Raw genomic sequence first — 25,295 nt, 5'->3', positions numbered from 1 at the left:
GCTGCGTGCCTGTGTGATTTATTTGAAGGGCGCTAGGACCGCTTAGTTGACAGGGCAGCACAATGCTCGCACGTGTGTGTGTGTGTGTGTGTGCGTGTGTGTGCGTGTGTGTTTGCGTGTGTGCGTGTGTGTGAGATTTTCTCCGGTGGGCCGCGGGCGCGGCATCATTGTTTGTGTGGCATGTCAGCCTGTTCAGTCGTGTGGGAAAATGAGCGCTGCCGGTGGAGGAGGTGATAATGAAAGAGGAGAAGAGAGAGAGGATGTGGTTCTGGGCCCTGGCCCTTCTAAAACAAACAGTGGGAAGAAAAACACAGTTGGGTAAAGCCCGTGAGTGGAGATCTGTCTCGGGTCTTCTGCGTGTGTGTGTGTGTGTGTGTGTGTGTGTGTGTGTGTGTGTGTGTGTGTGTGTGTGTGTGTGTGTGTGTGTGTGTGTGTGTGTGTGTGTGTGTGTGCGTGCGTGCGTGTGTGCGTGCGTGTGTGTGTGTGTGTGTGTGAGAGAGAGAGAGAGTCAGTCAGCTGATTGATGCTGGGAAAATGGTTGGTTGAAGGATAACATTAACGGCCCTCTACACTACAGCGTCGACAGCGTCGAAAGCTCCAATCTGCTCCAATCTGCCCATTCACTTTCAATGGGGTGACGTCACGTAGCCGCGATTTTTCGCCGAACTGAATTGTGGGTAGCAGAGCGAGGCATCTCAGGCGACAGAAGTTGAACAATGTTCAACTTCTGTCGCCTGAGACGCCGGAGTAGCCAGCGCCAGCCAATCAAATCCCGTTTCCCAAAATCTGACAGCTGAAGCCGTAGCCAATCAAACCGCGTCTAAGCTGGGAGAGATATCCCGCCGTTCATTTCTATATTTCAAAAAAAGTCGGAGGAGAAACTAACTATCGCCATAGTGAATCACCCGGTTTTGTATGACCAGACCCTCTTCACCTACCGGGATACAAACCGGAGGAACCAGGCATGGAGGGAGGTGACAGAGACAGTGGGTGAAACTGGTAGGTTTTCGCCTGTTTGGGGAGTATATATATATATTGCTCGCATAAAATCCCCGGGGGTTTTTGCTTTGTATGTCGGGGGCGGGAGATTCATGTGATTGGTTGTTGGTCGTGTTGCTTGAATAAAATCCCCAAGCTCCAAACACGCCCAGCTCCAAGCTATTTTTGGAGCTGTAGTGTGGACGCTCCGTAAGTCTAATAATGATGACCATGCATGTTCACATCATGTATACTTTGCATTACTTAATACCATTTTTCAAATATTTATTTTTTAACATTTTGGACAAAATAGCCAATTGTACATCGAGGTGCCCAGATGTCCCTGCCCACCTATCCGATTTGAACATGCTGATGTACAATGTGATGTAGTAGCCTAATGCAGGTGAAAGACCATTGTGTTTGTATTGTGTTGTTGCAACACACTCTCACTCCCTAAGCGTCCAGGAGTGACGTTTGGTCAGTGTCCGTGGCGTCCAGTTGTGACGCTCCTAGGCTCCTTCAGCGTCATAAAGGGACGCAAATAGCTTTCAACTGATTGCAATGTATTCCCATCTGCGGCGGGATTTAACGCTCATGGAAGCACGGCATTCGTTTGAGTCGGCTGCCCTTAAAGGCAATGTGAGCGTCCATTCCCATTGGATAACGGAGAATTGTACACCCGGATGTAAGTATTCCCCTTACTGTCGATTGATTTTACAGTGATATCTGCACTACTCATCGACTAAAAAACACCAGATTATCCTTGTTAATTACACAACATTGATTGGTTTAAATTGTGTGCAATGCTTTTGTATTTTTCTCCTTCGATTCGGAGAAACAAATATTTTTTCTGAGTAAAGGATGGCAGAAGACACTACACTACCCAGAATCCCCAGCTATCGTTTGGACTACACCATGTGCTCTGTTTGACAAACCCCGTGATAGTTCTCAAGCTCTGTGATTGGAGAGTGTGCTCCAAGCCGATTCTCGAACAGCACTTGAAATGGGATGGAACCACCAGACTGTCCAAAACTGGATTTGAACGGGTCCACCGCTTCCCCCCCTCCCCCACCCCGTCCCCAGAACTACACATGCTGGCTATTCTGTTTCGCAACATGTTATCTGTGGCACGTCTCTACTGGGAGTTGTAGTTTTAAAAGACGTTTTCGTATTTCCCATAATAAGAAGTTGCCAGTATTAAACTGTGTACATCCCTGGAGGTTTAGGGGATAGGAAACAAATAAATGGGTGAAAATTGCTTTTGCCCATAATGGGCAGTATTAATATATATACCCACATGCCAGCTAAGGTCAGAAGAGCTTTATTTAACAGCTGGTCTTATGTTTGTGACCCCTGTGATAACATTACATTACATTAATTGATAAGCCTGAAACATGCACTTGTCAAGGTTCAGAGGCACATTTTGCAAATATGGCAGTAGCCATCGATCAGCTTAAGATAAGATATACTTTATTGATCCCAAGTTGGAACATTTGCGTTACATCAGCATGTGTAACAGTTAAATATGCAGTTTTGTTTATTTGAAAATCATTTAGTATAATCACACAAATTCTGTGTTTTATATTCAACAATTCTGTGTTCTTTATTTATTGATTGTTCAATACCTGACAAGGCCGGAGATGAAATATCTACATACATCTTATACATTATGTATAATATCAGTTCAAATAAGTGCTTCAACATAGTTAACATTGCTGGAGGTATGCACAAATATTGATAGATGTCTTGTAATGCACTATTGAGGAACCTGCAACCCAAGTTTTGCATTCAGTGCAGAACTACACCACAGTTGTGTAGGCCTATGTCAATAAACCTTAGAAAATCTTGAAATCTTGAAAGGGATGTGCAAAATAGTCATTATATACAGTCTTTAATTAACTATTAGTAGAGAATAACAAGTAATGAATATACTTTATAGGGATCGTATTAATATCTAATAATAAAAATAATTAAATTCAATAACATGCTTTAACCACCAGGTGTCCCTTTATATCAGCTGTGCCCCTTTATGGTGTAAATACAGCCTATCTACCAATTGGATCAAATATAAAAGTGAGCCGAATTAGTGTTGAGGAGACGTATTGTGTGAAAAGACGTATTGTGTGAAAAGAAATGTAAGATGTTGTTTAATGGCTGATATATTTATGATCCACGTCACGTTTTCAGTTCCTCATGTTTGTCTAGAGGTCTTCTCATCAGGGCTCTATAAATACAGAACTACGGCAGATATGTAATATGTAATGCAGCCGAACCGTGTATTACTATGCCGTTATGTGATGACTTTCAAAGAGAAAAGCAAGCACACTCGGAATAAAGTATTATTATAATTTTTTTTAAATGTTTTCGGTCTGTTTCCGGTATTTGTTAATGACGATGTGCTGTGAGATGTGAGACTGGAATTGCACAGGGGAAAATAACGTAGGCTATCTTTAGATGCGGATTTTGTTAAACTAATATGTTTGAGCTGTGGACCAACACTATACATTGACGGGGAAGGGGGTAGCAATAAAGATAACACCATTAAACAGTTACACAACATAACAGAAATAATATCGATAGCAGCGTCCCTAGCAACCACCTGGGTAACAATGAAACGTCGCGATTTCCTGAAGTAATCTTCGTAATAACTAGCAAACTAAAGATCATGTACATCCACTGCACACATAATCTGAAATAACAACTAATAGTTCTCGCATCAAATGACATCAAAACGCATTTTAATGGCCAAACTAACTTTAAAATAGGCATTTTCCACAGAGAATAAAACTAAGTTCGGCCATGTTTTCTTTTTCTGCAGGGAGAAATTTGAAGATCACGTGACATAGACGCCAGCCATTGGAATGAATGGTGAAAAAAAAACGGGGTTTGTCAAACAGAGCACATGGTGTAGTCCAAACTATAGCTGGGGATTCTGGGTAGTGTAGTGTCTTCTGCCATCCTTTACTCAGAAAAAATATTTGTTTCTCCGAATCGAAGGGGAAAAATACAAAAGCATTGCACACAATTTAAACCAATCAATGTTGTGTAATTAACAAGGATAATCTGGTGTTTTTTAGTCGATGAGTAGTGCAGATATCACTGTAAAATCAATCGACAGTAAGAGGAATACTTACTTCCGGGTGTACAATTCTCCGTTATCCAATGGGAATGGACGCTCACATTGCCTTTAAGGGCAGCCGACACAAACGAATGCCGTGCTTCCATGAGCGTCAAATCCCGCCGCAGATGGGAATACATTGCAATCAGTTGAAAGCTATTTGCGTCCCTTTATGACGCTGAAGGAGCCTAGGAGCGTCACAATTGGACGCCACGGACACTGACCAAACGTCGCTCCTGGACGCTTAGGGAGTGAGAGTGTGTTGGTTAGAGGTATGCATAGTTTTCTATGCATTTTGAGGGTTTTGACCCCCAAAAACATTTTCGAAACCTAGGGGCTGGCTCCCCCAAAAGAATTAAATAACATAACCCTAACCCTAACTCTAAAACCGAAATAAAGTAACAAAAAAAAGTAACTAAATCCGCCAGAAACCCGAAAATCTTCGCGCGCGGGACACACATGCATGTGTCCCGTTTCTCAATTTCTGGAAGTTGGCAACCCTATGGAGAAGTGACAATGAGTGCTGCATGTGTGTGTGTCCTTGCATGTGTGTGACAAGCATCACAAGTTTCCAGATGGGCGATATTCAGCCATTACCTTTTCAGCGCTCACCATTTCTCTATATCTACACCCTGATCCCTCCTCTCAATAATTGACTGCAGGGTAACAAGGGCTGTGTGTGTGCGTGCGTGCGTGTGTGTGTGTGTGTGTGTGTGTGTGTGTGTGTGTGTGTGTGTGTGTGTGTGTGTGTGTGTGTGTGCGTGCGTGCGTGCGTGTGTGGCTCTTTGTGTTTGTGTGTCTCTGTGAGCAGCTTCTCTGATTAGATAGCTGAATATACTCTGTATTCAGCCACAGCACTGCCTGCCCCAACTGGCATAGCTAATGAAGAGCCTATGCCCCTCCCTTGGCACTGGTGTGTGTGTTTGTTAGTGTGTGTGTGTGTGTGTGTGTGTGTGTGTGTGTGTGTGTGTGTGTGTGTGTGTGTGTGTGTGTGTGTGTGTGTGTGTGTGTGTGTGTGTGTGTGTGTGAATGTGTGATGCATGGAGCCAAGCTGCAATTAAAAGGCCTGTCAATGGTGTCTGCCATAACAGAGGCTTGAACTGTCACTATCGACCAAGCTCAACACACACTGTATGGAGGGAGAGGGGGAGGGAGGGGCGGGGAGAGAAGAGTAGGGGACGCAGAGAGGAGGACGAGGAAGAAGAGAAGGGGATGGTGAGAGTGGAGAAAACCCACAGTAGGTAGGTAGTAACAAAAAGTAGGTAGGTTCATTAGTTTGTCCATCTGGTCCAACTGTAAATCTTAAAGGTCCCATGTCATGCTTTTCCAGTTATTATCCGTCCCCTTGTGAGTTATGAAGGTTTTTATGCATGTAAACGGTCTGCAGAGTCAAAACCCCTCAAAGTACACCCTGTAGCGAGTAAAACTCTCACACAGAAAATACCTGTCTATGCTGCCCCAGAACACCTAGTTGGAGATTTCTCTTTTTCCATTTTTTTCTTCCTGGGTATAGTGACGTGCCCATACCCAAATGGACCAATCCGTGGAGCCGTTACGTTACGTCCGCGGATGCGGGTGTGTGTGCTCGGGCAGCCACTGGGCTCATAGGGGGGGGGGGGGGCTTCAACAAGGCGTTTAGGACAGAGAGTGAATACACATATTATACATAGATGCTGTATGAGAAACCAATGTGATTTTGGAAAATTGCATAATATAAATCTATTTTAGTAGACCTCAACAATGGAATTATGATCATCAGACATGGCCATGACATGGGACCTTTAAGAGTTTAAACTGAATAACAATCAGAACAGAAATACAACAAGAATTCATAAATAAGTGCTGAACTCTGTATAGATTGAACGCTTCATGTCGAACGCGTGACCATACCCAAAGATGTGATGTTATGGAAAAAGGGGAATGGGCAGCGTATTTGTGTTGAGATATGTTTCTTTATTTAACATTTAAACCATGCTCTAATCTTTACAAATGTATTGCAAGCAGCACTCCTAATTTAGTTAGTGATACAATTATAATTTGTATTAATGCCTAAATTATTACCAAGCCTTTTAGCGTCTTTCAGCTCATTGTTTTGGTTTTACATCTCGCAAAAGGCACTGTAATGGTTCGGACTGACAACAACAAAAAAAGGTATTTGGAGTAGGTTGAAGTGGTCAGAAAAATATCTCTAAAAATCTTTGTGCACGTGCAACTTAGCAACTGTCTGCCATATTTACTTTCTAACGTGATAATATGTCTATGGTGTGTTCATAGTTTGTTCTCATAGTTTTCTTTGATCAAATATCATGTTTTCAGATAGCTGCATTTTATAACTGTAGTAGTTGTAATGATAGCTGACCACTAGTAAATACCTGTATACAGATAATATATAAATGATAACAAATACAATAATATTTGTATGCACAAAATGATTCGACACAGTAGATCTTATGGAATTATGCCATGATGAAACAATTAGCTTTTTTTTTTTAATTTAATTTACATTTTATTGTTAACAGTTATCATTGGAACATATGGGTCACAGTTTATTTACATCACACACACATGCTTTTTACCATTGCTGCCCTCACGAGCAGATGCAGTGTCTCGCACAGCACACGTACTGTGCCACGTTATAATGGAATGTCATTCTTTACGCTTCTTGCAGCGTCACATGTGTACAGATGTGTCATTCCTCAGAGCAGGATGTGGTACTTGAGGGCACGGGGGACCCTGTTGATGACGAGGCGGCCATCGTAGCTGAGCGAGGCGAAGAGCCAGGGGTCTGCCGACGACCACTCTGCAGCATACACGCTGTCTTCATGCTCCTCGTAGGTAGACACCACACTGTCCTTCAGGGGCTCCTTACTCCTGAATCACACACAGAGGGATGCGCTATGACCACTGGCAGAAGAATTCTTCACATGTTCCCTCATACCACCAATGACGTTGAAATACTGAATGATAGCTAATAGTTAATCATTTTGCGTTCCTTTGTAATCATTTTTGCATGTATTTTTAGTCATTTCTGGTTGTTTTGCATCTGTTTGTGGTTGTTTTATATCACTTTTTTGTGATTGTAATTTAGCATCCCTGTGATTGCTTTGGATCTATTTTAAATCTAAGTTGTGTTTTTGTAGACATTTTCAGTCTCTTTGTGCTTTGTTTGCATCTCATGAAGTCAATATTCATCTATTCTTATATGTTCATAATTTCTCTGTGGTCACTTTGTGGTCATTTTGGGTCACTTTAGAATTGTTTCTGTCTCCATGTGGTCCTTTTGGGGTTTTCTGTAGTCGTTATGTGTATGTTTTTTTATTGTATCCATTTAATTTCAGTCATTAGGCGTCTCTTTGTGATAGTTTTGTGTCTTTTCAGGGACATTTTATTAGTCAGACCCCTGAGTCCTTTGGTCCCTGGGCTCAGTAGGCCTGTTCAGTAATTCCTTCCCTGCCATCAGCACTAAAAGGAAATGGTAATACATATACTCTTACAAACACAATACTTCTGTTTGTATCGGTTTATATCCTTCGAGTAGAGGGTTCCTAACACACACCAGTACCTGCTGAGGATCGGATAGTTTTGACTTTATTTCTCCCTGTCATCAGTACACAAACATCAGCCTCCCCAGTGCTGAGACATTTCTCCCACTGCTTCAACAACGTGACTAAATACTAATACTATTTAGGAATTATGATTTAGCGTTATTGCCATCCCAGATTTCTCCCAAACCCACTGCTGTACTCTAAGTAGTCCTGAGGGAAAACAGTGACATATATACTTTGGATTTATTTCCCTCATAAACTGTTTCACACAGACAGTAGCTGCTCCCTCTGGCCAGCAGCCTAAAAATAAAAACACTCTTAAGTGCTCTGCTCGCATAGACTCATTGGGGGGGGAAAAGACAAGAGGGGATATGAGAGAGCACTTGACTGATGCTACAAAACGCTGGACTCTGCCTCAGTTAGCCTAAAGTATTGCAAGGTCATTAAGGATCTTTTCAATAGACAGTTTGCCTAAAGAAACTATTGTACACTTCAATGAGATAACATTCATTTGTAGCTGAAAAAATAGTGACTCAGTTGTTGTTTAGGTACATATGCCTAACGGCCCGTCCACACAGCGGCGTGCGTTGACGCTTGCCGGTGGGCGTGTCTGACACTCGACCAACAACCAATCACATGAATCTCCCGCCCCTGATACACAAGCAGCGGTTTGATTGGCTAGAGCTTGTACTGGCATATGATTCGATTGGCTGACGCCTCGCCGAGGCGTCAAAAGTTGAACATTGCTCAACTTTTGCAGCGAGACACGCCAGCTACGCTCCATGTCGCTTCCCACGATGCATTTCGGCTAAAAGTGACGTCACCCCATTCAAAGTGAATGGGGAAGCGTCAACGCACGCCGCTGTGTGGACGGGCCGTAAAAGTAATTCATGGAAAATGGGGATTCAAATCGAATCCACATCAAAAGTCCTGCAATAAATCCCACTTTCATGAAGGAGAAAATGTTCAGTTATTGTTCAAACCTTTTAGGGTGATGTATTGCATTATACTGAGACTAAGCTTTTACAAGAAGTGGACGTAATCTGGATTACTGTATGGGTCCAGTTTTTGCTAACCCTAACCCTAACCTGCATAAGGGATTATGTTTTAAACTTCCTAAAAAAATCTCCATCTGTATGTAGATATAGTGAAGATCTGTTTGATTGAAAAACTCATTCTTTTAGTTTAGAGTGTTAAAACTCTATCCTCTTCTGTTTGTTTATATTGAAAAGTGTCACCATCTTTGAATTTCGTCTTATGTGTTGAGTTTTAAAAGCTACCGTATAAGATAAGATAAGATAAGATAAGACTTTATTCATCCCGAAGGAAATTGTTGTGCCAGAGTAACAGTAACAGTAACAAAATACAACAAACACAATAAACACAGCAGAAAAAGAGCAATCAAACATCCACCGACAACATGAAACATAGATGGTCACACAATCAATGCAATCATTATTAGCAGTATTCAGTAGTTTTCAGTAGTTAGTAGTGCAAAAATTAAAAGGTAGTGGCAGTTACGTAATTGCACATTATCATAGCATTATTAATAATAATACTAATACTAATAATAATAATAATATAATATAATATAATATTGCACATAGTTATATATAGCTGTGAGTGTAATTGCAAGGATGTTAATAAAATCAGAATAGAGTCCCGGAGTCCTGTCTGTAGTGTCCAGGTACCGTGGAGTGGACACGTACTGTACACACAAGAGGGGTCAATAAGTATAGTGGAAGGGTTCAAACAAAGCTGAGTGCTGGTGATTAGGGAGAAGAGTTGATAATTGTGCATGGGAGTCAGTCATTGAGTGTAAGAGCTGGTAGTCATAGGTAAGAGGCTGAATTAGACCAGAGCGGATGGAGGACTGTGGCAGAAGTAAAAGTACTGAATAGTAGCCACTAGGGATGTAACGATACCAAAAACTCACGGTACGATAATATCGCGATAAAAAGTCCACGGTACGATATTTATTGCGATATTGAAAAATAAAGGAAAAAAATGTGAATTTTCTTTGTAATTTTTTTTTTTTTTTTTTTTACTTGAATTTTTTTTCTTTATTAGATAATAAATCTGATTTGTACAGCATTTTAGTAGGATAGTAGTATTTTAAAGTGTCAAAATATAATAATCAGACCCTGCAATAGAATCAATCTTTAAAAAAAAAACTTTAGTTTTTCAAGTAACTCAACTCTAACTCACTCACTAACTCACTCAGCATCATCAAGGTTATCTTTTAGGAATATGAGCATGTCCACATTTCGAGATAGAAGCTGGGATGTTTGGGCGTTTACAATATCCCCTGCTGTGGAAAAAACTCTCTTGCTTGGTACTGATGTTGCTGGGACAGAGAGATAAGCTTTGGCCATGGGTGACAGCAGTGGGTAAAACTGTGCATTGTCTCTGCACCACTTCAAAAACAATACAGTATTTGCCAAGAAGGTGAGGCTTATTGACAGGGCGAGATATAAATATACTGTTGGTACTTGTCAATGTCTCTATGTACATGTAGCATGTAAATACGATGTCCTTTATTGTTATTTGTTGTTTTATGTACATGTTGTAACCTACTTGCTGCCATGTTGGACAGGTCTCCCTTGCAAAAGAGATTGATGATCTCAATGGGACCATCTGGTTGAATAAAGGTTTAAAAATATATATATTTTGTCATTCTCACGACGGTATTGAGACATTTATTTACCGCGATATTAGATATATCGTTACATCCCTATAACCACTACAAAACCGCAGAATTGTTTTGACAGTGATATTTGTCACTGTTTTTTCCTCTCCACTTGGTCTTAAAGAGTGTGAAAGTAAAGGTTGAGGCAGTCAGCTCTAATCTTCAGGGCCCTAATACCAAATGAACAGTTAGAATACATGGTCTGTTTCTTTATATGCTGATATATCTCACTGTGTGTTTCATTAGGCTCCTTGTGGCAGTGTAGAAATGAGAACGGTATATTTTACAAGAACAAAAAAAGATTATCGATGTGGTGGTGAAAGCTGTGCCTTAAAGGGGCCCTATTATGCTCACTTTCAGGTTCATATTTATATGTTGTGCCTATACTGTGACATGTTTACATGATTAAATGTTCAGAATTTGGGTGTGTGGAAGAGAAACGTTGGGATTTGATTATTTGAAGACCAGGAAAGGGAAAACCCCAAAAAGCATAATAGGGCCCCTTTAAACAGATAGTTTGGATGTATTATAGTTGGGATATGTGAGGCACTTGTCCACATTCAGTGTATTAACTACATTTGTAAGGCAGAAAATAACACAAACAAACTAATTTGTCGAGGAATCAGACCACCCCACCTCAAAACATACAAACTAAACCTTTGACACAGCGATCCCACACCTATACTTCAAATGTGCTCCACATTATAAAATAGAATCAAAACTGAAAAAGGGGTATCAATGTCCAAATACTTTTACGAGGATGAGGGGAATTCATGGATCACACGGTAATAGGGAGATGCTCGGAGCAAGAAAAGTGTCATCTTGAAATAGACTGGCATTATGCATCCAAAAGAATTAATTCACAACCCTGTTAATGTGTTTTAAGTGGGCCAATGAAGGATGGTTTACGCATGGTGATAAACATCAATAATTGGCAGTGGAGCTACTACTGTACTGCTCCATCTCAATTTATTTTCCTCCAGTGTGTTCAGTATTGAGGAATATTAACACGTTTACTGGAGCACCAATAACCAAGACACTTAGCGTAGCCTCCTCAAAGTTCAAGATGATAACAGTCAAATGAGTTACAGTGGACAGTAAAAACCCAAATACTCTGTTTTAACAATCTTACAGCCTGGAAAAACACAACTGATAGGGTCGCTACAAAAATAAAGCCCAAGCTGTAATAAATGATTGGTTTAAGTCCCTCTGTCACTATCTAAAAGCGAATTATTACTGAAGAAAAGCACTTATTATTGAATCTTAGATCACTTTACACTTGTGTTTATAATGCACAAGGTGTCATTACAGACATATTCTTAATGCTTTTAACGTTGAGTATCATGATACTTCCTTATTGCTGGTCACTCACTGACATGTAAATAATTAATTATAAACTTTGACATGTTATATGAATAATAATACAACATTTATAAGGGAAAAAAACTATTGGAGTTATAATTTGCTATGACTACAGTATATGACAAAGAAAAATGAAGGTCATGTTTATTAAACATTGTACATAATAAAACATTGTAAATGGTTATAATCATTCATAACAACTTTAAACAAGGTATATAAAGTATAATAAGTAGTGGAAATAATGTATTATAAGTTCATCTCCTATAACGCTTTAAGTCACCATGCCAAAGTGACAACAGAGAGTAAATAAAGGTTAAAATAAAAAGTAAAAAAAAACACATAAAGCCTTATAAATGCATTATAATTTCCTAAGAATATGCTTATGATGCATTATAGTAGGGCTGTGCAATTAATCGTATTTGAATCTCGATTACGATTTTGGCTTGCAACGATTACGAAAACAACTTAAATAAAACGATTATTATTCAGGGTAATCAACTGTTAAAAACATACTGTTCAAATTAAATTTGTTCAATAAATGGATGTTTTAGTAAATAGATAATCGTTTTTAATAATCGTGATATCAATTATTGACCAAAAATAATCGTGATTATGATTTTTGCCATAATCGCACAGCCCTACATTATAGAGAAGACCTTCATCCATCCATCCATCCATCCATCCATCTTCTCCCGCTTATCCGTGGTCGGGTCGCGGGGGTAGCAGTTCCAGCAGAGAGCTCCAAACTTTCTTTTCCCTGGCGACATCAACCAGCTCTGACTGGGGGATCCCAAGGCGCTCCCAGGCCAGCGAAGAGATATAATCCCTCCACCTGGTCCTAGGTCTATCCCTTGGTCTCTTCCCAGCTGGACGTGCCTGGAACACCTCCCTAGGGAGGCGCCCAGGTGGCATCCTAACTAGGTGCCCGAACCACCTCAACTGGCTTCTTTCGACGCGAAGGAGGAGCGGCTCAACTCCGAGTCCCTCCCTGATGACCGAACTTCTCACCTTATCTCTAAGGGAGACACCAGCCACCCGGCGGAGGAAACCCATCTCGGCCGCTTGTATCCGCGATCTCGTTCTTTCGGTCATGACCCATCCTTCATGACCATAGGTGAGGGTAGGAACGAAAATGGCCCGGTAGACAGAGAGCTTTGCCTTCCGGCTCAGCTCCCTTTTCGTCACAACGGTGCGGTAAAGCGACTGCAATACCGCTCCCGCTGCTCCGATTCTCCGGCCCATCTCACGCTCCATTGTTCCCTCACTCGAGAACAAGACCCCGAGATACTTGAACTCCTTCACTTGGGGTAAGGACTCATTCCCTACTTGGAGTGGACAGTCCATCGGTTTCCTGCTGAGAACCATGGCCTCAGATTTGGAGGTGCTGATCCTCATCCCAGCCGCTTCACACTCGGTTGCGAACCGATCCAGTGAGTGCTGAAGGTCGCAGACCGATGAAGCCATCAGAACCACATCATCTGCAAAAAGCAGTGGTGCAATCCTTAGTCCACCGAACTGCAGACCCCCTCCCCCACGACTACGCCTCGAAATCCGATCCATGTATATTACAAACAGGATTGGTGACAAAGCGCAGCCCTGGCGGAGGCCAACCCTCACCGGAAATGGGTCCGACTTACTGCCGAGGACCCGGACACAGCTCTCGCTTTGGGAGTACAGAGATTGGATGGCCCTGAGTAGAGACCCCCTCACCCCATACTCCCGCAGCACCTCCCACAGTAACTCCCTGGGAACCCGGTCATACGCCTTCTCCAAGTCTACAAAACACATGTAGACCGGATAAGCGTACTCCCAGGCCCCCTCCAGGATCCTTGCGAGAGTAAAAAGCTGATCCGTCGTTCCACGACCAGGACGGAATCCGCATTGTTCCTCCTCAATCTGAGGTTCGACAATCGGCCTGACCCTCCTTTCAAGTACCTTGGAGTAAACTTTCCCGGGGAGGCTGAGTAGTGTGATGCCTCTGTAATTGGCACACACCCTCTGATCCCCCTTTTTGAAAAGGGGGACCACCACCCCGGTCTGCCACTCCTTCGGTACTGTTTCCGACCTCCACGCAACGTTGATGAGACGTGTCAACCATGACAGTCCCTCAACACCCCGAGCCTTCAGCATTTCCGGGCGGATCTCATCCACCCCCGGGGCTTTGCCACTGTGGAGTTGTTTGACGACCTCAGTGACCTCCCCCCGGGAGATTGGTGTTGATCCCCACGTCATACTCCAGCTCTGCCTCTAACATAGAGGGCGGAGTTGTCGGGTTCAGGAGTTCCTCAAAGTGTTCCTTCCAACGCCCCAACACTCCATCAGTTGAGGTCAACAACGTCCCATCCTTACTGTACACAGCTTGGATGGTTCCCTGCTTCCCCCTCCTGAGGTGTCGGACAGTTTTCCAGAACAACTTTGGTGCCGCCCGAAAGTCCTTCTCCATGTCTTCTCCAAACTTCTCCCACACCCGCTGCTTTGCCTCGGCCACGGATGAGGCTGCTGCCCTTCGGGCCTGTCGGTACCTTGCAACTGCCTCGGGAGTCCCCCGGGATAACAAATCCCTGAAGGCCTCCTTCTTCAGTCGGACGGCTTCCCTGACCACCGGTGTCCACCAGGAGGTTCGAGGGTTACCGCCCCTTGAGGCACCTAGGACCTTGAGACCACAGCTCCCCACCGCGGCTTCGGCAATAGAGGCCCAACCTCCACAGGAATGCCCGAAAAGCTCCGCCGGAGGTGTGAGTTGAAGGCCTCCTGAACTTGGGCCTCCTCCAGACGTTCCCAGTTCACCCGAACTACACGTTTGGGCTTACCAGGTCTATCCAGAGGCTTCCCCCGCCACTCGACCCAACTCACCACCAGATGGTGATCAGTTGACAACTCCGCCCCTCTCTTTACCCGAGTGTCCAAAACATACGGCCTCAGGTCCGATGATACGATAACGAAATCGATCATGGACCTTCTGCCTAGGGTGCTCTGGTACCACGTACACTTATGAGCATCCTTATGTTCTAACATGGTGTTTGTTATGGCCATTCCATGATTAGCACAGAAGTCCAGTAACAAACCACCACTCCGGTTCAGATCAGGGGGGCCGTTCCTCCCAATCACGCCCCTCCAAGTGTCTCCATCATTGCCCACATGTGCGTTGAAGTCTCCCAGCAAGATTAAAGAGTCCCCTTCAGGAGCCCCATACAGGACTCTTTCCAGGGTCTCCAAGAAGGCCGAATACTCTGAACTGCTGTTGGGTGCATAAGCACACACAACAGTCAGAGTTTTCCCCCCCATAACCCGCAGGCGTAGGGAGGCGACCCTCTCGTCTACTGGGGTAAACTCCAACAACGAAGCACCTAACCGGGGACTTGTGAGTATCCCCACATCCGCCCGGCGCCTCACACCTTGAGCAACTCCGGAGAAGAATAGAGTCCAACCCCTATCCAGAAGTAAGGTTCCAGAGCCGACGCTGTGCGTAGAGGTGAGCCCAACCAGATCCAACTGGTAACGCTCCACCTCCCGCACAAGCTCCGGCTCCTTCCCCCCCAGAGAGGTGACGTTCCACGTCCCCAAAGCCAGCTTCTGCCGCCCGGGTCTGGTCCGTCGAGACCCTCCGCTTTCACTGCCACCCTTCTGGCAGCGCACCCGACCCCATCGATGTTTCCCGTAGGTGGTGGGCCCGCGGGACGGAAGACCTTCATATAAAGGGTTATTTAAAGGGGACCTATCATGCAAAATGCACTTTTTGATGTCTTTTATACATACATATGTGTCCCCGGTGCGTCGGGGAACTCACGCAACATCAGCAAATAAAACCCTCTCTCTTTTTCTCCATACCCAAATCTCTAAAAACGGGTGTACAACAAGCAGATACAGATTCCATCCGAACTGACGTCAAAATGGTGGCGGACCCACAGAAAGTTGCTATCAGAAACAATGCCTGACGTGTTTTGGACATCTTTGTTTACGTTAGCAAGCCTTGCTAACACTCAGAGCTAACCTGTACTGTGTAGAGCACATGTGTTTAAAAAGCAGGAAATATAAAAAGAACTCACCTGCAAGAGAAAAAGCATTTGAGCTCCATACTATTTCAGAAATAATCCTTGACGTGGCTTAAACAGGATGGCGTTTTATCACAACCAAATTTAACTTTATCTCCGGTAGAATTCTGATCAGGCATTAGCTCCGCCTCCTCTTATTTATTTTTTTTCAAGCTAAAGACCCAAGATCCGCGTTTCTCTAACAGGGCTGCAAAAGAGGGGTTTGAGCAGTATGAGGCATGGCTACAATGGGTGAACTGTTTGGTATTTTGAAAAAAAAACAAACAGACATGTTTTATATAGGTATGGCCCTACAATATATGTTTCAAATATAGCATGATAGGTCCACTTTAAGAAAAATACCAATAAGGAAGTACTAAGATTCCTGACCTTATAAGTCATTATAAAACTATTTATAATATTATATAATTATTGGTGTAAAACCTAATGAAGATTTATGAGTGCTTATGACTATTATACAGGAGTATAAACCGATTATAAAGCATTATAACTATGTCTCTAATGTATTAAGGCATGGTCTCACTCCATTTCCTTTCCTAAGTAGCCCCAGTTGCTCTTACTTGTCCTCCTGGTGGTTGTCCTCGCCCTCGCTGAGCTCCTCGTCGTCCACCAAGTGTCCGAAAGGCTCTGAGGAGATGGACACCATGTTGGAGAGGATGAGGCGGCTGTCACTGCTGGCTGTCAACACCAGCTGGTCATGGCTGTGGTTGTAGCGCACGCTCCACACCCTGGGACGGAAAAAAATACCACACATGCATTCGATATTAAATAATGCAGTAATGTGGGGAGGTGCAGGACATTTTAGAGAGTCCAAGGGGGTGTAGGTAGGTATCTGCCATTGTTCCAAACTCTCCGCACAGGGTTAGGTTTATCCTAAAACCCTGACGCACCATTGTTCGTTGCATGCTCGGGTTGGATGGTCTGCCCTGATCATCCGTCGACAAAACCATTGGAACACCCTTATATACAGTATGAGGCTATTCTTAGTTCTCGTCCACCTTATTTGCAGACTACATCAAAGTAGGGTAACCTGTCAACTTTCTTTTTGTTCACTGTCCAGGCTTGGGAAAGGGCATTCAGTTACGCTGCTCCAGAGACGAACAAACCTCTGTTTGTAGATGCATTTTATCATGATGTTACTGATTGTGACCATATATGTTCTTTATTATTGTTTTTAATTTGAGCCTGTTACTGTGCTGCTGACTATCTTGGCCAGTACTCTCATTGCTTTAATCTCATTGGGACTTTCCTTTAAATAAATCAATTGAAACACTCTTGCCCACACAAATCATGGAGACAATGCAACATTCTCATATTATGCATTTCTGGGTGTATACTCCGATGCCAGTAATGAGGATTTGGCACATCTCAGTCTATATTTAGGCTTCCTGATCATAATCATAAACTCTCTGATCCTGGTTTTGTTTGTTGCTCAGTTCCGCTTTCTCCAATTCAATTCTCCCTCACCTCTCCCCTCTCATTTTTGTCCCCCTCTTTCAATTTTTCCGATTGTCACCACCGTCTCCCCCTTCGTGCTATTTTTCCTCCTCTCTTTCTTTCTCTTGTTGTGTTTCTCTATGTCTCTCTCCCTCTCCGTGAGCCCGGGGCACAGCTCACAGTGCGGTCCCACTCCCCTCACAGGGAGGGATTGAGGGATAACGGAGGCTGTTGACAGGAAATCAGCCTCGGCCACGCCGTTCCCCGCGCTCCCCTAATCCGATTCCCTGCTAAAAAATAGTCCCTAATACCCCCAGCAGCCCCGAGGCCATATCCTGGCTGCGCTCCGGAAAAAATGAGAGCGCACAACCGACACAAACACACAAACGGAAACAAGCACACGTATATTCATCGCACTGGAGATAAGTGTTCACACAGGACAAATACACACAGGCGTATGCATATTATGCGTTATAGAAATGCTTGAATACACACAAACGCATGTAGCCACATATAGAGATAAAAAGAGAGTCCTTGCAAAAACACAGATAAGATGGCACACAGATATACATATACACACACACATATACACACATATCTCCTATCTGAAAAGATCTTATCTTCAGCTATCTACAGTTATGGATATGTCTGCCAAGTCTAGTCTATCTTTCATTTGGAAATAACACCCCCCTCGTGTGTGTGTGTGTGTGTGTGTGTGTGTGTGTGTGTGTGTGTGTGTGTGTGTGTGTGTGTGTGTGTGTGTGAGAACAATGTGCCTGTGTGTGTCTACCTTTATCAGGTAAGGACTGGTGTGCTGCAGTAGCCCAGTTTGGCTCGCAGACACACTGATCATCTATTCAGCTCACACAGGAGAAGAGTCTCCAATGCGCGCGCGCGCACACACACACACACACACACACACACACACACACACACACACACACACACACACACACACACACACACACACACACACACACACACACACACACACACACACACACACACACACACACACACACACACACACACACACACACACACACACACACACACACACACACACACACACACACACACACACACACACACACACACACACACACACACACACACACACACACACACTTCTGCAGTAAGCCATGTTCAGCTCTGAGCATCGCCTGAAGCCTCACGGAAGACTAGCCGGTGCAGGACTTAGGCTCTCCGTGTTCGACCCACAATGCAATCCTCACTGACATGATGAGTAGCAGCCTATTTAATTAGTAATTAGTGTATTACTACCTTTTATTGCACCAGCAGTAGTTAGGGCATTTCATTAGTTAGGAGATAAAGCCATTATTAAATCCAGAAACCAATCAACGGTGTGGCAAAGGAGTTATCATCATGTTTATCATTATTGTTGGTGAGTTTTACTGAACGTGCCTGAATTAGACTCCGATGGTGTTTAAAGACTTTTTCCCATTACACAAATACAGTATAATTATATTAGACACAGGATTACTTTTCCCCCAGACAATTGTAAAATGTAATGATATGATAGATTTATTTTCCAACTATTTCTGTAATATTATCTTGAATTGAATAACATTAAGATAAAACGTTATGTCCCCAACCCAGGTTTAGTGAGCTCTGAGGACACGTTGGAATTTGAAATACTATAATATGTAAACGCAATGTAAAATAAATGGTGTCTCCTAATGAAGAAATCTGAACAATGCTGATTTCCTGGTATATTTATGTGAAAGAAATCCCTCAAATCTGTCATATCCACTTAGCAAATGAGACTCACACCCAGTTGTTGCCACATCCAATTCTGAGGTTTCTCCACCCTAATACAATAGAACAGTTTATTTGAATAAAACATGAATTTGCCTCTTGTTTTTGCTTATATTCTTTATAGTTGTACTTATAAGTTTGACTTATATTCAAGAGAGATACATTGGTCAAAGGGGTAATAGAGGGGAAGACATTGAAATAGACTGAAATATTCTCAGGATCGAATCCCAGGCCCGTTGAAAATCGCAGTATTTGGCCGCTCCAGCTCTAACCACTGAGCTACCCTCCAGCCTGAATGATATGATTGGTCCTGGATTCACGCAATACAGTCAATAACTGCATCCAATGTAGAACAAGCCAGGATACATTCAGGTCATACTAAATATAATAACCCACCCCAACATGAGGTGACTGAAAATGTATGTCTCCAAGAAGCAAATACATCACATTAAAAGTGATGATTAAAAGATGACTCTTCATGGGACCTTGAACATTTTCAATCAACCCATCCTGCAATATGCCCCAGAGAAAAACTGCCTTAAATTAAGGAAGTTAATTACATTGAATATTGGTATCAGATATTGACATTGGCCTAGAAGAGCTTGTACAAGGGTCCAAAGACGAACTGCCTGTAGTTCGAAAATGTCATACTTCATTAATCTCCACCCAAACATGGAAGCTAGTTAGCGTGACACTCAGGGAGCAGGACGGGTGCTCGCTAACACGGGGACTTGAACTCGGGTCATCAGGTTCAATGACACAGTACACTGTCTGACCCTCTCTGGACCCCCACCCATCCACCCACCAGTGAGAGTGCTCCTCCAGTGTCTTGACGGGCTCCTGGACGTTGCGGACGTCCCAGAACTTGACCTTGCAGTCGTCTCCGCAGCTGGACAGGTAGTACTGGCGGTTGGGGTTGAAGTCCAGGTCGCGCACCAGCTGGCCGTGGGCGTTCTCGATACAGTAGATCTGACTGGAGAGGGAGGAGAGGACACAGGTGATTAGAAACAAGGCAGACGACAGGAGGCATGGAGGGGAAGACGGATGAGAGACAGAGAGAAGGGCATATGACAGAACAACAAGAGGGAGAGAATGATTCACAGGGTCAACACACACACACACACACACACACACACACACACACACACACACACACACACACACACACACACACACACACACACACACACACACACACACACACACACACACACACACACACACACACACACACACACACACACACACACACACACACACACACACACACACACACACACACACACACACACACACACACACACACACACACACACACACACACACACACACACACAGCTTCCTCTGTGTCTGTCAGCGAAGGCCAAGCTCAATAAAAGAAGCCGGCACTGGCGGTGGCAAATTATAAAGGCGAGCCTTATAAGCGCGCAGCATTCCTGTTCCTGCTAGAGTGAAGCTAACAGGAAGACATGACAGAGGAAGAGACGTGCTGCGTATTGTTCCACTTTACATCTTTCTGGCCAGCTCCTTTCATCTCCTATACTGTATGTTTTCCTCGGCTTAGCCTTGTCTTGTCTCCTTACATACAGTATACAGGAATATGTGGAAAAATTGTTGCAATGTCTTTTATTTGCAATCTCCTTGAGCTTCCACCCGTTACTTTTCTTTATGTGCTGGTGTGAAGGTAGATAGTACAATCATTGCCACCATGCAAAAAAACCTTTACCACCATTTCTACCTGACAGTCATTAGACACAGATATATGATAGGGGATGGGACACATTTTATACTGGTTTTAATGGGGAAGTGTCTTCAATTGCATTTACATATAGAGCAAGTAGTTGCCCTCTACATGTCAATGTTACATTATAAACAGTTTGATCAAGTGACGTCAACACACAGTGCATAAAGCATCTTTAGGACTGTATAACAGCAGCTTGTACTGTATAAACTATGTTAGATGAACAATCAAATTTTTTGCGTAAGTCATGAAATGAATGAAACCCTCTTTGTTTGTACATGTACACAACACACACATTGAAATTTGACCTCTGAATTTGACCAATCCTAGTACTAAAAGCATATAGAAAAGCTTCTATACTGTATGTGTGTGAATGTGTGTCAGGTTTAATAATGGTTGCGTTGCTGATTAAAGTAAGCTGCCTGTGCAGCCTGCTGAAACTGTTTTCTAACTTTAAGAAGGACGAAGCAAATCAAGCGGGTGTCAGAGAATAGAAACCAATTTGAATAAAATGCTAATAATTAAATCTAGAGGTCTGCCTCTATCATAAATGCTACACGAGGCTGTAGAAAGTCTGCACTTGTTTTTCTTCACCACGATTTCCTCTCCAGGCTAGCCTAACAAAGCTCAGCTTGGCACAGTTGTGTTCAGCGGAGTGGAAAGCTTCAGTGTTATGGCCCAGCTGGAAGCCAACAGCAGCTAGCCAGCTAGCTAGTCACCCTGCTGATCACGTTAGGCAATTAACATGCTAATTAAAAATCTCATTAAAATAAAGGAGGTATAAGAGAATGACCTCAGGCAGACCGCTGGGCTTCAATTAGGTCAAGACAACTCAGGGACTGTGTGTGTGACTGTGTGTGTGTGTGTGTGTGTGTGTGTGTGTGTGTGTGTGTGTGTGTGTGTGTGTGTGTGTGTGTGTGTGTGTGTGTGTGTGTGTGTGTGTGTGTGTGTGTGTGTGTGTGTGTGTGTGTGTGTGTGTTGTGACTGCCACTGGACCGTTTCGTTGGTGTTAGCATATGGAGCTTGACAGACAATGTCAAATATCTTCCACCAGTTTCCACTGAAAAACACATTTTCAGCCAAGATTAAGCTACATGTCTGTTCTAAATGACTAACTCTGCATTCATGAGTTTAGATTGATATCTGGTTTGCAGTTATTAGCATGTCAATGAAACTTGATCCCTGGTTATAAGGCTTTTGTTATATGGATATGTCCGAGTTGCATACTTAACTTATGTGGTGCATTCTAGTGTTCAAGGGACAGCATAAAATACCTATAATCACCTTTTTAAGGGTGTGTTTTAGCTCTTAGAGCCCAGGGATATTGCCATTTCATAAGAGCTGTGATTTTAATGTGGCATTAGCATTCCAAGGTCATTGTTTAAATGAAGTCTGAACGTTAAGGTTTATTATTACTGTAAGTGTGTGTGAGGGTTTCCAAATGCAAGTTCATTTTAGCACTATTAAAGGTCCCATGACATGGCCATTTCTGCTGATCATAATTCCATTGTTGAGGTCTACTAGAATAGATTTACATTGTATTCACTCTGTCCTAAATGGCTTGTTGGAGCTCCTGCCCCCCCCCCCCCCCCTCCCTGTGAGCCCACTGTGCTCTGATTGGTCAGCTCGCCCACTCTGTTCTGATGAGTCCACCACGTTACAGCGGAACATCAGTGATTATGTGTTACAGTGGCGTTTGTTAGCAACCAGAAAATGACACCAGTAATGACAAACAGATGAGAATGCTGCGTGGGGTCTGGGTGCCGTGTTGGCGGGACGTTGCGGGGCTCGCTGCTCCGCCCTTTGAGGCTCGAGGAGCGGACAGTGTGAGCTGGATTACTGGTGTCGTTTCCTGGTTGCTGCGTGGGGTCTGCGAGACACCGCGGAACTCAGCCTGAGCACACACACACACTCACAGCCAGGCTGTTCGCCACAAAGTTCACCACACACTCGCAGCCTGAGAAAAGATAAGGCTGAGTGAGTGAGTGAGTGAGTGTGTGTGTGTGAGGAGCTCCACGGATTGGTCCATTTGGACGTTGTTACGTCACTACGACCAGGAAGAAAAAAATAAAAATGTCCAACTAGGCGTTCGTGGGCAGCATAGACGGGTCTTTTCTGTGTTAGAGTTTTACTCGCTACCGGGTGTACTTTGAGGGTTTTTGACTCTGCAGACCGTTTACATGCATAAAATGCTACATAACTCACAAGGGGACGGGTAATAACCGGAAAAGCATGACATGGGACCTTTAAAGTTTGGGTAATATGACATTTTACACTGTGAGGTGATTTAAACAAATCTACCTACAATGGTCCAAATAGATATCAAAAAGAAAAAGGGCCATGCTTGTCTATCATACAATTTTGGTTAAAGTGGCATGAGGGTATCTCATGTACAACTTCCATCAGTAACGTAGTAATGTAACACCATACTTATAGTAGTGTTTTTAGTATTATAACATTTACTATGTCAAGTAACAAGTAAACACTAACATAATTAGTTTATGGTTATCATTCATTTACACCAAGTCACTTCCGGCGATGATATCACTTTATTTATGTTGAACTCATCAATACAAAGTAGGAGGACAAGCATACAGAACAATAGGACATTGGTCAAAATAGATAAGGCTAGTCCATCATACAATTTCGGTTAAAGTGTTGATATGTCGTCATAGAAACAAATCCACGCTTTGCTGCCAGGAAAATGCACTTTATAGACATATGCCTTTAGGCTATAAAATATCGCCCACCTCTGGATTCACAATACTTTAATTAACCACTACAAAACAACATTACCATTTTCCAATTTATAATGTCACTATATTTAAAAATAAATTGTGAAAGTAACGCAAAACTTGTGTAAGACAGTAATATTGTAAAGACTTTGAAATTAAAGTAACCAGTTATATTTAACTTTATGTATACTTTCCCATTAACACATGCTTTATGGAATATGTTTTGCTTAAAACATATAGTGCGAAACTGAATCTGACTTGGAACTTTTGGTGAACTTTAATTTCACTCAAAACAGCATTTCCATGTGTTATTTTGAGCAGGAGCACATGATTTATTTACAGCGCTCCCCCCTCTCCAGCGTGTGACTCTGAGGTAAAAGGCGTGACCCGGGCTGTAGGGTGGCTGGTGTTCAACCCGACCCGCCGTGGAATGGGACACGCCCGGCGCGTGAAAAGGAAATGGAGCAGGAAATTGGGTTAGTTTCGCTCTTTCCCTCTCTGGTGTCTCTGAGCAATCCCCTCCACGCTGGCACACACTGGGACACACACACCCTGATGCATACACTCCCCCTGCCCCACCAATAGTGGAGGGACCTGGGACTTTTTATAAGTGTGTGTTTGTGTTTGTATGAGGGCAGAGGATTAGAGCTGTGGCCGGCCTAAGCCACCAAACACACTCAATCTCAAGTCATCCAGTTGAGAGTGTGTGAGTGAGTGTGTGAGTGTGTGTGTGCTGGGGGGGTTGATGAGGGGACCGGAGACCTATTACACACACTGTTAGGCACACACAGATAAAAACATAAACTGGGGGAACACACTGGCTAAAATACTGTTATGTGTGTAAATACAGAAGAAGATTTAGGTGTGCAAGAGGGGAGCGACAAAGGTAGACAGACAAGCACACACACACACACACACACACACACACACACACACACACACACACACACACACACACACACACACACACACACACACACACACACACACACACCACACACACACACACACACACACACACACACACACACACACACACACACACACACACACACACACACACACACACACACACACACACACACACACACACACACACACACACACACACACACACACACACACACACACACACACACACACACACACCCACCCACCCTCCTGGCTTAGCCTGGGTGATAAATCTCTCCACTGAGGGGATCGACTGGAACACAGACGCTCACAGTCTCACATACATTCACACACACACACACACACACACTTCTGTTTCTATGACAACTGCAGTGGGGAGGGAGGGGTGGAAAGAAAAATCGAAAGAGGAGAGCAATCATTTCATCGCTGATCAAAATTAAAGCTTGGCTTTGAGAGGGAGCTGGCAGAGAAAGAAAGATGGGAGGGAGAGAGGCAGGTAGAGGGAGGGAGGAAGAGTGGGGGAGAATCTTCACATGCACATGAGTAAGGGATCATTACTTCAAGCAGCCTAAATGAAGGGGGGGATTTGCTAACCATGATGGTTAGCAAAAAAGTTGTTTAGTGAAAAACTAGAAGTGTAAACCTAAGCCTACAACTGTGGTGTCTCGTCAAATGTGTTAGTTGTGTTTGTTTTATGTCTGTCATTTCATGTTTAGTCAGGTATTTATGTTACTTGCCTGTTTTGTCTGTCTATTTATGTCTGTCATCTCTAGTCAAGTCCCCGTGTTTCATGTCATGTCTCGTTTTCTCATTTCCTATTTTATTTTGTACTCTTTCATTTCAGGCCCCGTTACTTCCTCCCTTTGTGTGTTTTCCCGCCATCGTCAGCGTCTGCCCCTGATTGTTTCCACCTCATGTTTAAATAGTCCTTGGCTGCTTCTCAGGTC

General features: G+C 43.4%; 1 protein-coding gene across 1 annotated transcript in view; it reads right to left on the bottom strand.

The window, feature by feature from the left end:
- Window positions 1-6,039: 6,039 nt before the first annotated feature.
- Window positions 6,040-25,295, bottom strand: part of eipr1 (EARP complex and GARP complex interacting protein 1) — a 74,763-nt gene continuing 55,507 nt past the window's right edge. Inside the window, exons 7-9 of the mRNA XM_034111695.1 lie at window positions 19,766-19,933; window positions 16,305-16,472; window positions 6,040-6,967 (exon numbers count right to left, since the gene is read on the bottom strand). Coding sequence (XP_033967586.1) covers window positions 6,793-6,967; window positions 16,305-16,472; window positions 19,766-19,933 — 511 coding nt within the window. The 3' untranslated portion in view covers window positions 6,040-6,792. The remainder of the gene's footprint in view (window positions 6,968-16,304; window positions 16,473-19,765; window positions 19,934-25,295) is intronic.

This window comes from Pseudochaenichthys georgianus, chromosome 22, assembly GCF_902827115.2.
Source record: "Pseudochaenichthys georgianus chromosome 22, fPseGeo1.2, whole genome shotgun sequence".
NCBI lineage: Eukaryota > Metazoa > Chordata > Actinopteri > Perciformes > Channichthyidae > Pseudochaenichthys > Pseudochaenichthys georgianus.
Note: the sequence above shows the minus strand (reverse complement) of the source record. Positions and strands in the feature narration are given on the sequence as shown.